At 33.8% G+C, this 13,082-nt stretch overlaps 1 protein-coding gene across 12 annotated transcripts in view; it reads right to left on the bottom strand.

Annotated features, from left to right (window-relative positions):
* Positions 1-7,521: 7,521 nt before the first annotated feature.
* LOC106459061 (zinc finger protein 501-like) overlaps positions 7,522-13,082 on the bottom strand; it is a 63,245-nt gene continuing 57,684 nt past the window's right edge. For all 12 annotated transcript variants that reach the window (XM_022385445.1, XM_022385447.1, XM_022385448.1 and 9 more), the window contains one exon: positions 7,522-9,043. In XM_022385445.1, the coding sequence (XP_022241153.1) occupies positions 7,983-9,043 (1,061 nt within the window). In that variant the 3' untranslated portion in view covers positions 7,522-7,982. The remainder of the gene's footprint in view (positions 9,044-13,082) is intronic.

Genomic DNA, 13,082 nt, shown 5'->3' with positions numbered 1-13,082 from the left:
GTCACATTATAATGCCCCACGGCTGAAAGGACGAGCATGTTTGGTGTGATGGGGATTCGAACCCGTGACCTGTAGATTGCGAATCGAGCTTTCTAACCACCTGGCCATGCCGGGCCTCCTATCAGCAAATACGAAACAGCAAATAACATCCTAGACTGAATATTATAGTAGAGAGTAGCATTTAGGACTAAATTGTCGAATTATGAACTGGAACTCTAGAAAAAATGTTTTACCTTCATTACATTAGCTATGATTCTCACTTCTACGGCCCGGCATGGCCAGGTGGTTAAGGCGCTCGACTCGTAATCTGAGGGTCGCGGGTTCGAATACCCGTCACACCAAACATGCTCGCCCTTTCAGCCGTGGGGCATTATAATGTGACGGTCAATCCCACTATTCGTTGGTAAATGAGTAGCCCAAGAGTTGGCGGTGGGTGGTGATGACTAGCTGCCTTCCCTCTAGTCTTACACTGCTAAATTTGGGACGGCTAGTGCAGATAGCCCTCGTGTAGCTTTGCGCGAAATTCAAAACAAACAAACTAAATGTGGACTTTAATTGTCACTCTTGTAACTTACTCATAGCTAGAAAATTCAGTGCGTGATTTTGTGGCAACGCGACGCGAAACTTGTATCCTCGTTTTGCAGCCCGAAATACTAATCAATAGGCCATGCTAGCGCCATATAAAGTTGCCATAGTATATCATGCTATTTTTATTTTATTAATATTCACTTTCTCTCCAACATTTTGTCCCTTTCAAATAACAGTTTTATTTACAATGAAATAATACACTTATTATCAATACAAATAAAAGGTCAATACTTTAAGATTGCAGATTGGTACTCAGCTAATGAAATGAAATTGAGTTATATTCTAAACTGTAATTAAATATTCCTTTAAAAAAAGATCAAAGGCAATTTAACATGAGCATATTTTAGGATCATACATGAAAAAAGAAATTACAGGACAAAAATTTAATACTTTACAAGCCAAGCAGAACATATGAAAAATATTTATCTGAATAATGTTTTCTACAGTTATTATATTGCTCAAAGTATTTAGTGAATAATTAGTTTGTTCTACTTTAGTGTAAAGCAACATGATGAGCTATCTGCGTTTTGTTTACCACGAGGAATTGAGCTTCGTATTTTAGCGTTGTAAGTTAATAGACTTACCGCTACTATACTTGGAAACAACGAATAGTCCAAATTTTCAATATTCTACCTTTGGCAACACACAATTACTGTTATTAAATAGTGTAAATGGTATCACTGGGTTTATTTTTTAACAAAACAAACGTAAGGTGAAAAGTAACGTGGTTTGACATAAATATGTCCACTGCATACCGTTAAATGACCAGAAAGCGTGTGTAGGATCACCTCGGACAATAATGCAAATATTACTTTCACATGTAAGCAGAAAATGAGTGAATAAACGGTCTATTCCTCCATTAGAGTTACTTCCAGTTCATCAACACTGCTGGGTAGTAGATCACATGCTGCGAAGCGTTTTCCTGGAGCATCCTATACGTGTGAAGTGATCATGTTAGCCAATCTATTCGTTTCATCCCTTATTTTCTACCAGGAAGTTACTAAACTAATAGTCGTACGATTGCACCCCTATAATACATGGTATTCGTAATGCCACGCCAGAGTAGATATAGGTGAGTGTAGTCACCCTGGTTCCTGTCTAAAACAGTATGACATCACTACCATATGCGAGTCCTTTCTGTGTGAAATTGAGATTGTATCTGTTCTTGAGAATTCTCCAATCATATACACATCTCGTATCTAGCTGCAATGTGCACAAGACTTTGGCCAATCTACATGTTCTTAGCATTACTGAAAATGGGCTATTCAGTGGCCAAGAGTTAGAGGAACCACAAACTATTCACTGGCTGGAATAAAGGATAACCCTTACGAAATGTTTCTGACCATTTGTCATCAACTTGCTGCTCTGGACTGTTCACTTAGTAGAGTAATTGAAATCTGTTTCGAACCCATATTACGATCATATTGAGGGACTGTTGAAAATGTTATACTGTCTCCACATCTTTGGCTAATTGATGATCTGAAAGTGAGTCCTTATCTTTCTAACCACAGTTTGTGAGAATAGTAGCCATTCTACAAACACTTGCTGTGTTTAACCAACTTCAAGTTAAAGTAATTCTCTTAGCATCATAGAAATGTCTACTAACTTCCTTCTCTTTTTATAAAACTGAAATGTTCATGTCATACCACACTTGTAGAGTTATCTCAGCCATTGTCATTATCTAATAACAATAGTTCTGCCTCATCATAATAAAGTATAGAAAATTTTTCATTCCGTAATAACTTCAAACCTGGATATATATTAAGCACTTGTACATCGTAAGAGCTCCTAAAACTTTATTTTAGGTATTTATCAAACAGGATTTAGTTCTGACATCATTGCTTGTACTCTGACTGTCAAATAAAATTATTACAGTAAAGTGTTTCTACAATATGCCCACCAGAGTCTGCGATGATGACTGTTGTCAGTCATGATAATCAAATTAATAAAACCCCATCTAGGAAATCAGCACGAGATTATATTACTAATGTTGTTCTATTTAACTTGAAGCATTGTTTGGAAAATAAAATACAAGGAATGTTTATTTGTGAAAAAAAAAGAAGAAGAAAACACTAACAAACATTGAAATAACGTTCAGGTCTCCTGTTGCATCTCATTATATTGTTACCTGGCAATTGAACTGCTAACAATCCAATACTACATGTGTATTTGCTGGTATTATTAACTGATTGGGAAAATAATTCTTTTACATGGAACAATGAATCCCAATCCAGCAGTGAAAAAACAAACTAATTTCAAACAGGGTTGTTGACAAGATTACTTATACTGAAGGTTTTCCTTAGTCTTTTGTTGTTTTATCGTATTGATATTTTCACTGAATAACTCATAAAACCAAAATTAAGAAGAATAATTATTTTTATTTCTTGCTTTTGAAGTCATACTGTGTTGTAGCCTACAGAGTGCACAATTCTTCCAGTGATTCATGAGCACATTTTACTGACATCACGATAGTACAAATTATAAAGTTAAGCATCCCTTATTTGATGTCATTTCGGTGTCTACTGACTGACTGACAGACAACACACTACTTTAAAGTAGTGAGAATGATTAAAACAGGTGATCTTCGGCCCCCTTCTGGGTAAATTATTCAACATTCCATTAAATAATGGTCTCAATACAAGTTCCTCTCTGCAATGTGCACACTTTATGACATACTTCTTACGTGAAAAGTTTTTTTTTCAAGTTTCAGTCTGAAATGCTCAACAGAGTTGTTTGCTAATCTACACTGTGGAAGAGACTGATTTTTAAAACATGATCTACGTGCACATTACTTGCTACAGAAAACACGGCTATAAATTTTCATAATCACGTGAACAATCTTTTTTTTATCAGGCCATTTCAGATTGACACAAATAAAAACAATAAGAATGAATAATGAAATATCTTCTAGGTCATTTAACGTTTTAACTGACGATAAGGATGTATATTGTTTGCCACACACAATTACATCTAGTTTACTTCTTTAATGTATTTTTCATAAATAAACTTCATGTAAACTCGTTGTCACAGACAGTACAACAATGGGGTTCTTCCTCAGTGTAAATCTTCCACATTTGTTTTTTTTTAAAGAAAACATTCTGTTGTAAGCTCTTTACCACAAATAATACATCTATGTTGTTTATCTCTAGTGTGGCTGACTTGATGTTTTTTTAATGATTATCTCTAACAAAATTCCTCGCCAGAGATATTACAACAATACAGCTCCTCCTTTGTGTGTATCTTCTGATGTGTTTTTACAGAATATTTACTTATAAATGTTTTGACACACACAACAAATACATGGTTTTTCTGCACTGTGCATAACTTGGTTTACCTTTAAAGATAAACACTGTGTAAATTCCTTGCCACGGATGTTACAAAAATATAGTTTCTCTCGAGTATGGGTATTTTCATGTCATTTTAAAATAATAGCTATATGTAAAATTGTTTCCCCAAAAACATCAAAATTGTAGAGCTTCCCCTCTAAGTGAATTCACTGATGTTGTTTCAAGTTCTCACACCTTGTACAATTTCTTTCATGAGCATGACAAGTGTATAGTTTTATTCCAGTGTGTCCCACTGATCATGTTTCAAGTTTTCACACCTTCTAAAATTCCTTTCACGAGCATGACAAGTGTATAGTTTTATTCCAGTGTGTCCCACTGATCTTGTTTCAAGTTTTCACACCTTCTAAAATTCCTTTCACACGCATGACAAGTGTATAGTTTTATTCCAGTGTGTCCCACTGATCATGTTTCAAGTTTTCACACCTTCTAAAATTCCTTTCACAAGCATGACAAGTGTATAGTTTTATTCCAGTGTGTCCCACTGATCATGTTTCAAGTTTTCACACCTTCTAAAATTCCTTTCACGAGCATAACAAGTGTATAGTTTTATTTCAGTGTGTCCCACTAATCTTGTTTTAAGTCCTGCTTTCTATGAATTTCATGCTATAGATATGAATGTAGTCTCCACTGACATTGTCTTAAATCAAGCTTTAGTATGAATCCATTGCTAGAAATATGGTATGTACATGGCTTCATACTTGTGTGTCTCAACTGATGTGAAGTCCTGCTGTAGTATGAATCCCTTGCTACAGACATGATATGTATATGGTTTCACTCCAGAGTCTCCACTGATTGTTTTATGTTCTTATATACTATGAATCCCTTGCTACAGACATGATATGTATATGATTTCACTCCAGAGTCTCCACTGATTGTTTTATGTTCTTATATACTTTGAATCCCTTGCTACAGACATGATATGTATATGGTTTCAAATCCAGAGTCTCCACTGATTGTTTTATGTTCTTATATACTATGAATCCCTTGCTACAGACATGATATGTATATGGTTTCACTCCAGAGTCTCCACTGATTGATTTACGTTCTTATATACTATAAATCCCTTGCTACAGAAATGATGCTTCATACTACTGTTTATCAACTGATGTTGATTTAAGTTCTACTTTTTATAAATAATTTACCACGCACTTCATAGCTGTAAGATTTATTTCTTTTTGTGGTGTTTGGAACTCTGTTAAGAGTTATAATCGTCTAGTTGGTGTTCATACTGGATCTTTCAACTTTCTTCTAAAACTTCATACAGTACTGTTTTCTGACAAAAAAGTTACCTCTATGCTGTGCTGTCTTCATTGTGATTCCTCTCATACTTTATTAGATGTTCTTCCTGAAAAAGGATTTCTCCAGACACACACATCACACCTGTACATGGACTTGACTTTTCAGGGGTAAGGTAAAACAACCTTTTAGAATTAAATTAATATAAACAATTATAATCATTACTAATTAGCTTGGTAACTCCCACAAATGTACTTTTAAATGCATTACAACATTAAAAAAAGCTATTATTACAATACATTAATAATGAAAAAATATATATCCTCATACTGAATTACAAACACATGAAGAAAAATGTTGTTTCACATTTGTTCTTGTTATGCTCAGGACTTGAGTTGAGGGGGGGAGTGATCCGGAGCACCATTTCTGTTGTACGAAATTGTTGTGAAAATGCTTTTTTATGAAAAGATAAGTTATCATAATCTTACTAATTCATATTGTTTATGCAGGCCTACTTCATCGTATCTCAAACCCTAAAGCTTCCAGGGGCCATTAACAGCCCCCAAACCCCCTACCTCATAGGGGCTGTGAGACTGAGCTCCACTTGATAACTTATGCTCAATGATACTTTTAAAGTATTTTTGACAAGGAAATACAGCAAGAATAAGGTGGTTATGAAGTCAGTATGGGTATACAAGGTGAAGGTGTAACAAACTGGCAAAATATTTTGCATAAGAAATCATGGGAAGTGCATTCCACTGGTTTCTGGAAATGACAGATATATAAACATAGGAAGAAACAGACAACTGTTACTCTGTCAGAAGCAGCAGAAGGTACAACACAGTGTTATGTCTGGAACAAATTATCATGTTAGTGGAGGTGTATAAGTGAAATGGCTTAAATGCTTAGCCAGTACTCATGAAAAACCATTGAAACACACAACTGTTTCTGTCAGTAGATTGGTTAAAAGTTTTTCAATAACTATTTTCACTGTGTCAAATTTCTCCACTGCTGACTACGAGAATTTCTCAAAATATGGGCCTATTGCCACATCCCAGCAACTATTCCTCAACTGATGGATGCCACTGTGACAAAGGTTTGGGCAATTCTAGCATTAAATAGTATGAATAACTGTTTCATTCTCCAACTGCTTGAAGTATGCTACAGTTGAACAGACATGCTGTGGAAGCAGCTTTTGTACATGTGAATTGTGTCACTTTCCCTAAGAAGATTCATTTTCACGTAGTTTGTTACTGTTTCCTGAGACACGTAGATGGCTTTTGCCATAGATCGTTGATGGTTTGTCTTTATGAATTTTCTCCTGTTAAAAGGTGTCTCATTTTGATTACCATGGCTATGGTATGACTTGTTGCTGGTATCGTCCTGTTTCCCCAAATTGTTCTATTTTTCCTTCCAATTCCATTAAGTAGAAGAGATATCTCTATCTTGAAAATACTAAGCCCTGTACGATCTGTGTGTATGAATATTTTGCATTGGAAAAAGAGTGTAACTTACCTTTTCCAAAAGCAACCAATTTTTGGTTGCATCACACTACCTCTGTAACTCCAAAAAATGTCCAAGTATAATTTAGATATTCTATTCTACCATGACTGTATACTGACAATGGTTGTCACGCAACTTGCTGACTTGTATATTCAAAATAGATTTAATACAATGTACTCAATCCTCTATATACTGAAGGTTATTTTTAGTTTTTTTGTGATTTTAGTATACTAAAACAGTCGTAAATAACCTGAGACTTCAATATGGTTTGTAAAAAGTTGAAAATATAAGAAAATTATAAATAACACCAACTGATCAAATTTTCTCCAGGGTAAATTAAAAGTTTTAAAAGCCTTGAATGGCAATGTTTATATAAGTTTTGTTTTACACATGTACATGATTCGTTGAAAGTAAATCTAATTTAAAAACAGATGCATCAAGTGAGAATTTTATGTAAGTAAATGTTGTCATCAACAAGCATATTTGTTTTTAACTTGCTCTGTTCTAAACAACAGAAACTATAAAAGTTTGGAGATGTCCTGAATGGCTAAAGAAAACTTTATTATACATGGACAACATTTTAACAAAATTTTCTCGAAATGTTATATTTATATTTTCATGTGGCATGAAGTAATTTTGTGTTTGAAAGTTTTCTTCACAAGTTTCGGAGCTTATGGTCTTTTAAACACAATATATATAAACTTTGATAGGTTGTTTAGGCAGAGTGTTCATAATGAATCTAAATTTCAAATGGACAGCAACTGCCTGTTGTAGAAACCTACAAATGTAGAGGACAACGTTTCAAAAGTCTTTGAAAGGCGGAAGACTTACGAAACATCGTCCTCTACATTTGTAGGTTACTACAATGGCCAGTTGCTGTCCATTTGAAACTTAGATTCACAATATGTATATATTGTTTTAGGCTTTAGCTTTATGCAAATATATTCAAATGAGCTTTCGACAATTAATAACCACTGCAAAATTCACAATTTTGTTTTACACGTGATCTGAGTGTAAATTTTTTATCAATCTGCAGATATATATATATTTTCTAAACACATTTCAAGCCATTTTAATTTTCAAATCATTTGTTGTAAATATCACAAATATCAGTTTTTTTCATTTTAATATAGTTGTTTATGTAAAACGTTTTGGCACACACAACCCAGATAAACAGTATACATTGCCTGCACATGAATTCATGTTGTTGTTTTTTTGTAATTGAATACCTGGGTGTACATTTTTTGCCACAAAGTTTACAATAATATAGTTTACCTCAACTAAGAATTATCTAATGTTTTTCTAGTTTTAGCCTTCTAAAGATTTCTTCACACATAACATGTTTTTATCACTGTGCATAATTTGATGTTTTTCTACAGATGAACTCTGTGCAAATTCTTTGCCACAGACATTACAACAATATAGTTTTTTCCCATTATGAATCTTCTCATGTCTCTTCAAGGAAAATTTTCTAGTAAAATCTTTGCCACAAACACTACAACTGTATGGTTTTTTTCCACTGTGACTAACTTGATGTATTTTTAGAGACGAACTTCTTGTAAATTCCTTGCCACAAACATCACAACTATATGGTTTTTCTCCAGTATGGATAACCTCATGTTCCTCTAAGTATTTTTCTCTTCCAAACGTTTTTCCACACACAACACAACTGAATGGTTTTTCTCCGGTGTGGGTTATCTGATGTCTTTTTAAAGATGAGCCTTGTGCAAACTCCTTACCACAGATATCACAGCTGTATAGTTTTTCACCGGTATGGATCCACTGATGTTGTTTTAAATTCTTCTTAGTTGTAAGATCCTTGCTACATACCCGACAAGTGTATGGTTTCACCCCAGTGTGTCTCCATTGATGTTGTTTTAAGTTTTGTCTTGCTGTGAATCCCTTTCCACAGACACTACAAGTATATGGTTTCATTCCATTATGTGAGGACTGATGCTGTTTTAATTTATACCTCGTTGCAAATATTTTACCACATACACCACAGCTGGAATACATCTTTTCTTTTTGTATTGTTTCGTCAGTTTGGAACTCAGTATTATACATACAACTTTTAGCAGAAGCTTTGTAATTGTTTATTTGGTGTTCAGACTGGGTCTTCTGATTTTCTTCAAAGTTTTTATACACTGCTGTTTCCTGACAGACATCAAACTTACCTTTTGTTTTCCTACTCCAAGAACTCTCTTTTGAGTTACTTCCATAGGCTAAGATATCCTCACTGAGTTTTCTTTCATGCTTTATTAGGTGTTCATTCTGGTTATTGCTTTCTCTACACACATCAAACCTATACAAGGATTTACACATGTTACCTGAAGTTTCAGTTTCTCTGTCTTCTTCACATCCACAGGAAGCTTCTCGTGTAGAAATAAAATAAGAGCAGAATTACTTCCCAATCTTTGTTTAGACAAATGCTTGCAACTACATAAAAAAAAACTAACCTAACCAATTCTAATCATTTATAGTTAGCTTGGTAACTTCTTGAATACACATTTAGATGCTCAAATGCAACAAAATATTGCAAAATCCATAATAAAATTAATCCGAACAAAACATACATATTCACATTAAACTAAATTTGAAATTCAACAATAGTGAGGTTTTTCAGTTTTATTATTTTATATTCACTGTAGTAATTGAAAAGTAGTTTTGATAAAGGAAACAGAGCAAATACAGAGCATTTATAAAGTCAGTATGGATATATGGAACAGTCATTAAGGTAAAAAAGGTAATATATTAACAAATAATTTTGTGTAGATTAATAACAATCAATAGAAATGTATTCCACTGTTAACTGAAAATGGCACTAAGTATACAAGCACATGGTGAAATTAATAATTGCTATTCTGTTGCTATAAGTAGAAGTTACGTCATTATGCTTTGCTGCAATGTTAGCGCAGCCCTCCAGAAAAATAACTGCAAGATCAATACAATATATTAATCATATGCAAATGTTGTTGTCAGCAGACTAATTATAAAAATTCTACAACCACTTCCTTCATGATGAGTAAACTGGAATGGACTGTTGTAAAAAAACACAAGTGTATGGAACAACATTTCGAAAGCCTTCCATCTTTTATCTGGACCCCCACCGTTCAATCTGTCCAAGTAAAAATACATAAAAATTAGTAAAATTACTCTTGGTAAAAGCAGGAGAATGCATAAAATTTAATTTAAAACCAAAGAGCTTCCAGGCCCCTAAGGTGAGCTGTAATTGGTGCATCTGTGGCATACATTCCTTTGCTTCACTCAGTCAAATAAACTTTGGCCTCCAATTTTTCATTTGCCTCATACACCTTTGTAATGCAATTTCTAATATTGTTGACAGGATGGATGGAACAGTCCAAAATGATGGTGACAACACTGAAAAATTGTCATAATGGTGTTCCCCTTTCTAGAAATGTATGGAATGTAGTGCTCCTGAGTTTTTTAAGCATGTATTCAAAGCCTTTCACCCATATGTTAAATTATACATACTAAATAATGTTTCTTTTGGCCATACTTACTTTATAGCTAATCTGTAGGTTAACTTGAGAGCCTAAAAAGCATTTAATGCCATGATTACATGTGTCATCAGATGTATAGAAGCAACTGTATAATGATGGCACCAAAATTAGCAACCTAAAGTGGACAATATTAGAAATCATGTAAAAAATGTTTATGGTAAAGTAGATGGCAGAAACCAATGTCCAAGAAGAGAGAGATTCAATGTTGGCAGAATTTATTGAGTAAAACTTTAAAATATCATTAACAAAAGCCCATTGATCAAAGAAAACCTGAAAATACAAATTTAAAACTTTTCAAAAAGGAAGGAAATGTAGGGATGGCTAATATCAATCCTTCAAAAACAATGTAAACAAGATAGTAGGAATGGCATTTGCATCATTCCAACATAATAGCACAGGCAAGAATTGACATATAGCAATATGTATATATTTAACACTTCAATCATAATTTAGTTTAATTTATCTTATTTTTGTCTGTTAACAGTCTACCGCACTGTGTGCCTGTGCTATTATGTAGGGATGATGCTTGCACTTTTTTTTAATGCAGTGTTTCAATAGACACAGGAAGGTTGTATTTATAATCAAGTTCTAAATACAACAAGGTTCAATCTCTAATATTTATTGTTTATTTATTATTGCCTGGTAATTCCTGTGTGCTTATTGCTTGCTTTAGGCATAATTCCAAAGCCTACAACAGACTTATCCTGAGTAGAAAGTAGTTCCCATTTACAACAGAAAAATATATTTTCAGAGTTTAAAGAAACTAAATCCAGCTGTTAATATCAAATAAAATGTAACAATTTCAATCGTCACAGCTGATTTCTGTAGTTTTCTAAAAATCTAGATCCAGACAAAAAAAATAACTTATTTATACAAAATCTTATAATTTTAGAGAGAGAGTATTTACTTAGCATTGCTTGATGGGTAATATAAAATCACTTGAATCTACTAAGCATAAATATAAACATGCGGGTTAGTATTGTCATATGCAAACTTCTTAAATACTGGAATTATTGTTACAAATATTAGGATTATTATCAAAGAAACTTTTTCAAATCAGTTAAAGTACTGGTTCACCTACCAATAGGTACAGCAAATGTAAAATACAGACATGATGGTAGAAGAAAGTTGATTTTCCAAATATGACAATACAGATGTTTGGGTCTATTCACGTAGTATTTTTAAAGATAATATGAAACTTTATTTCAGTAGATGACTAAAGGAATTTATTGTGTCACATGTAAAATACCAACCATTTACAAAAACCTTTTTTTTTCTCACAATTATGAAATAAGATCCAGATCCTGTGAATACTACTACTACTACCTTGTACTCGTATATCACTGACAACAATCACTGTTACAAATATATGCCTACCAACATTTTATCTGATGGTCATTAGTTAAGGTGTCTGAAATCTGAGACTTCATTCAAGAAATTAGACTCGGACCTAATAATCAACATCATTCTCTTCACTCAAGTACAAAAAGCAAAATAAGCTTTAGGGTTAACTCTGCACTACTATTAGTTAATAATAAAGAGAAACATATTCAAAAACTTATTTTCCTACTAAGAATAATACAATAATCACTGAAGAAACATTTCATTTTCTAATAATACTATCAGGCCTTCAATGATTTATATACAAATTTTGTTCTGAATACAACCTTTGGTGTACTTGTTACTGTAAATTGATAAGACTGAGAATAATAACTTGTAAACTATTAATAATACTACAAGCAATTAATGAAAATAAAATGATTATGTACATAAATTGACTAGCAAAGTAATGTGCATCTGTTTGTAATTAAGATTAAGCGCAAAGCTACACAATGGGTTATCTGTGCTCTGTCCACCACTGGTATCAAAACCCGGATTCTAGCATTGTAAGTTCGCAGACATACTGCTGTGCCACTGGGGAGCATCTACTTGTACTCAGCAATAAATTAAAGATGGAGTAAGTTTTAATTTGAAATAGGTTATGGAACAAGTATAGTTTTGTGGTCACCCATTGCACTTTTTCTGGCGGTATGTTCCTCTGGGCTCTCCAATGCATTTCTTCCACCCTTTTTCCAGTGGAGTACAGGAGTCCATACCACTTCCCAATCACTAGCTGCTGGGGTGATGGAGTGTGCACATCACAGCTGTATAGTTTTTCACCGGTATGAATCCACTGATGTTGTTTCAAGTTCTTGTCTGTTGTAAACTCTTTGCAACATATCAGACAACAGTATGGCTTTTCTCCAGTGTGAATTCTCTAATGCTGTGTTAGGTTATATTCCAATGTGAATCCTCTGATGCTGTGTTATGTTATATTCCATTGTGAATCTTCTGATGCTGTGTTATGTTATATTCCAGTGTGAATCTTCTGATGCTGTGTTAGGTTATATTCCAGTGTGAATCCTCTGATGCTGTGTTAGGTTATATTCCAGTGTGAATCCTCTGATGCTGTGTTAGGTTATATTCTAGTGTGAATCCTCTGATGCTGTGTTATGTTATATTCCATTGTGAATCTTCTGATGCTGTGTTAGGTTATATTCCAGTGTGAATCCTCTGATGCTGTGTTATGTTATATTCCAGTGTGAATCCTCTGATGCTGTGTTAGGTTATATTCCAGTGTGAATCCTCTGATGCTCTGTTAGGTTATATTCCAGTGTGAATCCTCTGATGCTGTGTTAGGTTATATTCCAGTGTGAATCCTCTGATGCTGTGTTAGGTTATATTCCATTGTGAATCTTCTGATGCTGTGTTAGGTTATATTCCAGTGTGAATCCTCTGATGCTGTGTCAGGTTATATTCCAGTGTGAATCTTCTAATTCTGTGTTAGGTTATATTCCAGTGTGAATCATCTGATGCTGTGTTAGGTTATATTCCATTGTGAATCCTC

The sequence above is a fragment of the Limulus polyphemus genome, unplaced genomic scaffold (assembly GCF_000517525.1).
Source record: "Limulus polyphemus unplaced genomic scaffold, Limulus_polyphemus-2.1.2 Scaffold553, whole genome shotgun sequence".
Lineage (NCBI taxonomy): Eukaryota > Metazoa > Arthropoda > Merostomata > Xiphosura > Limulidae > Limulus > Limulus polyphemus.
Note: the sequence above shows the minus strand (reverse complement) of the source record. Positions and strands in the feature narration are given on the sequence as shown.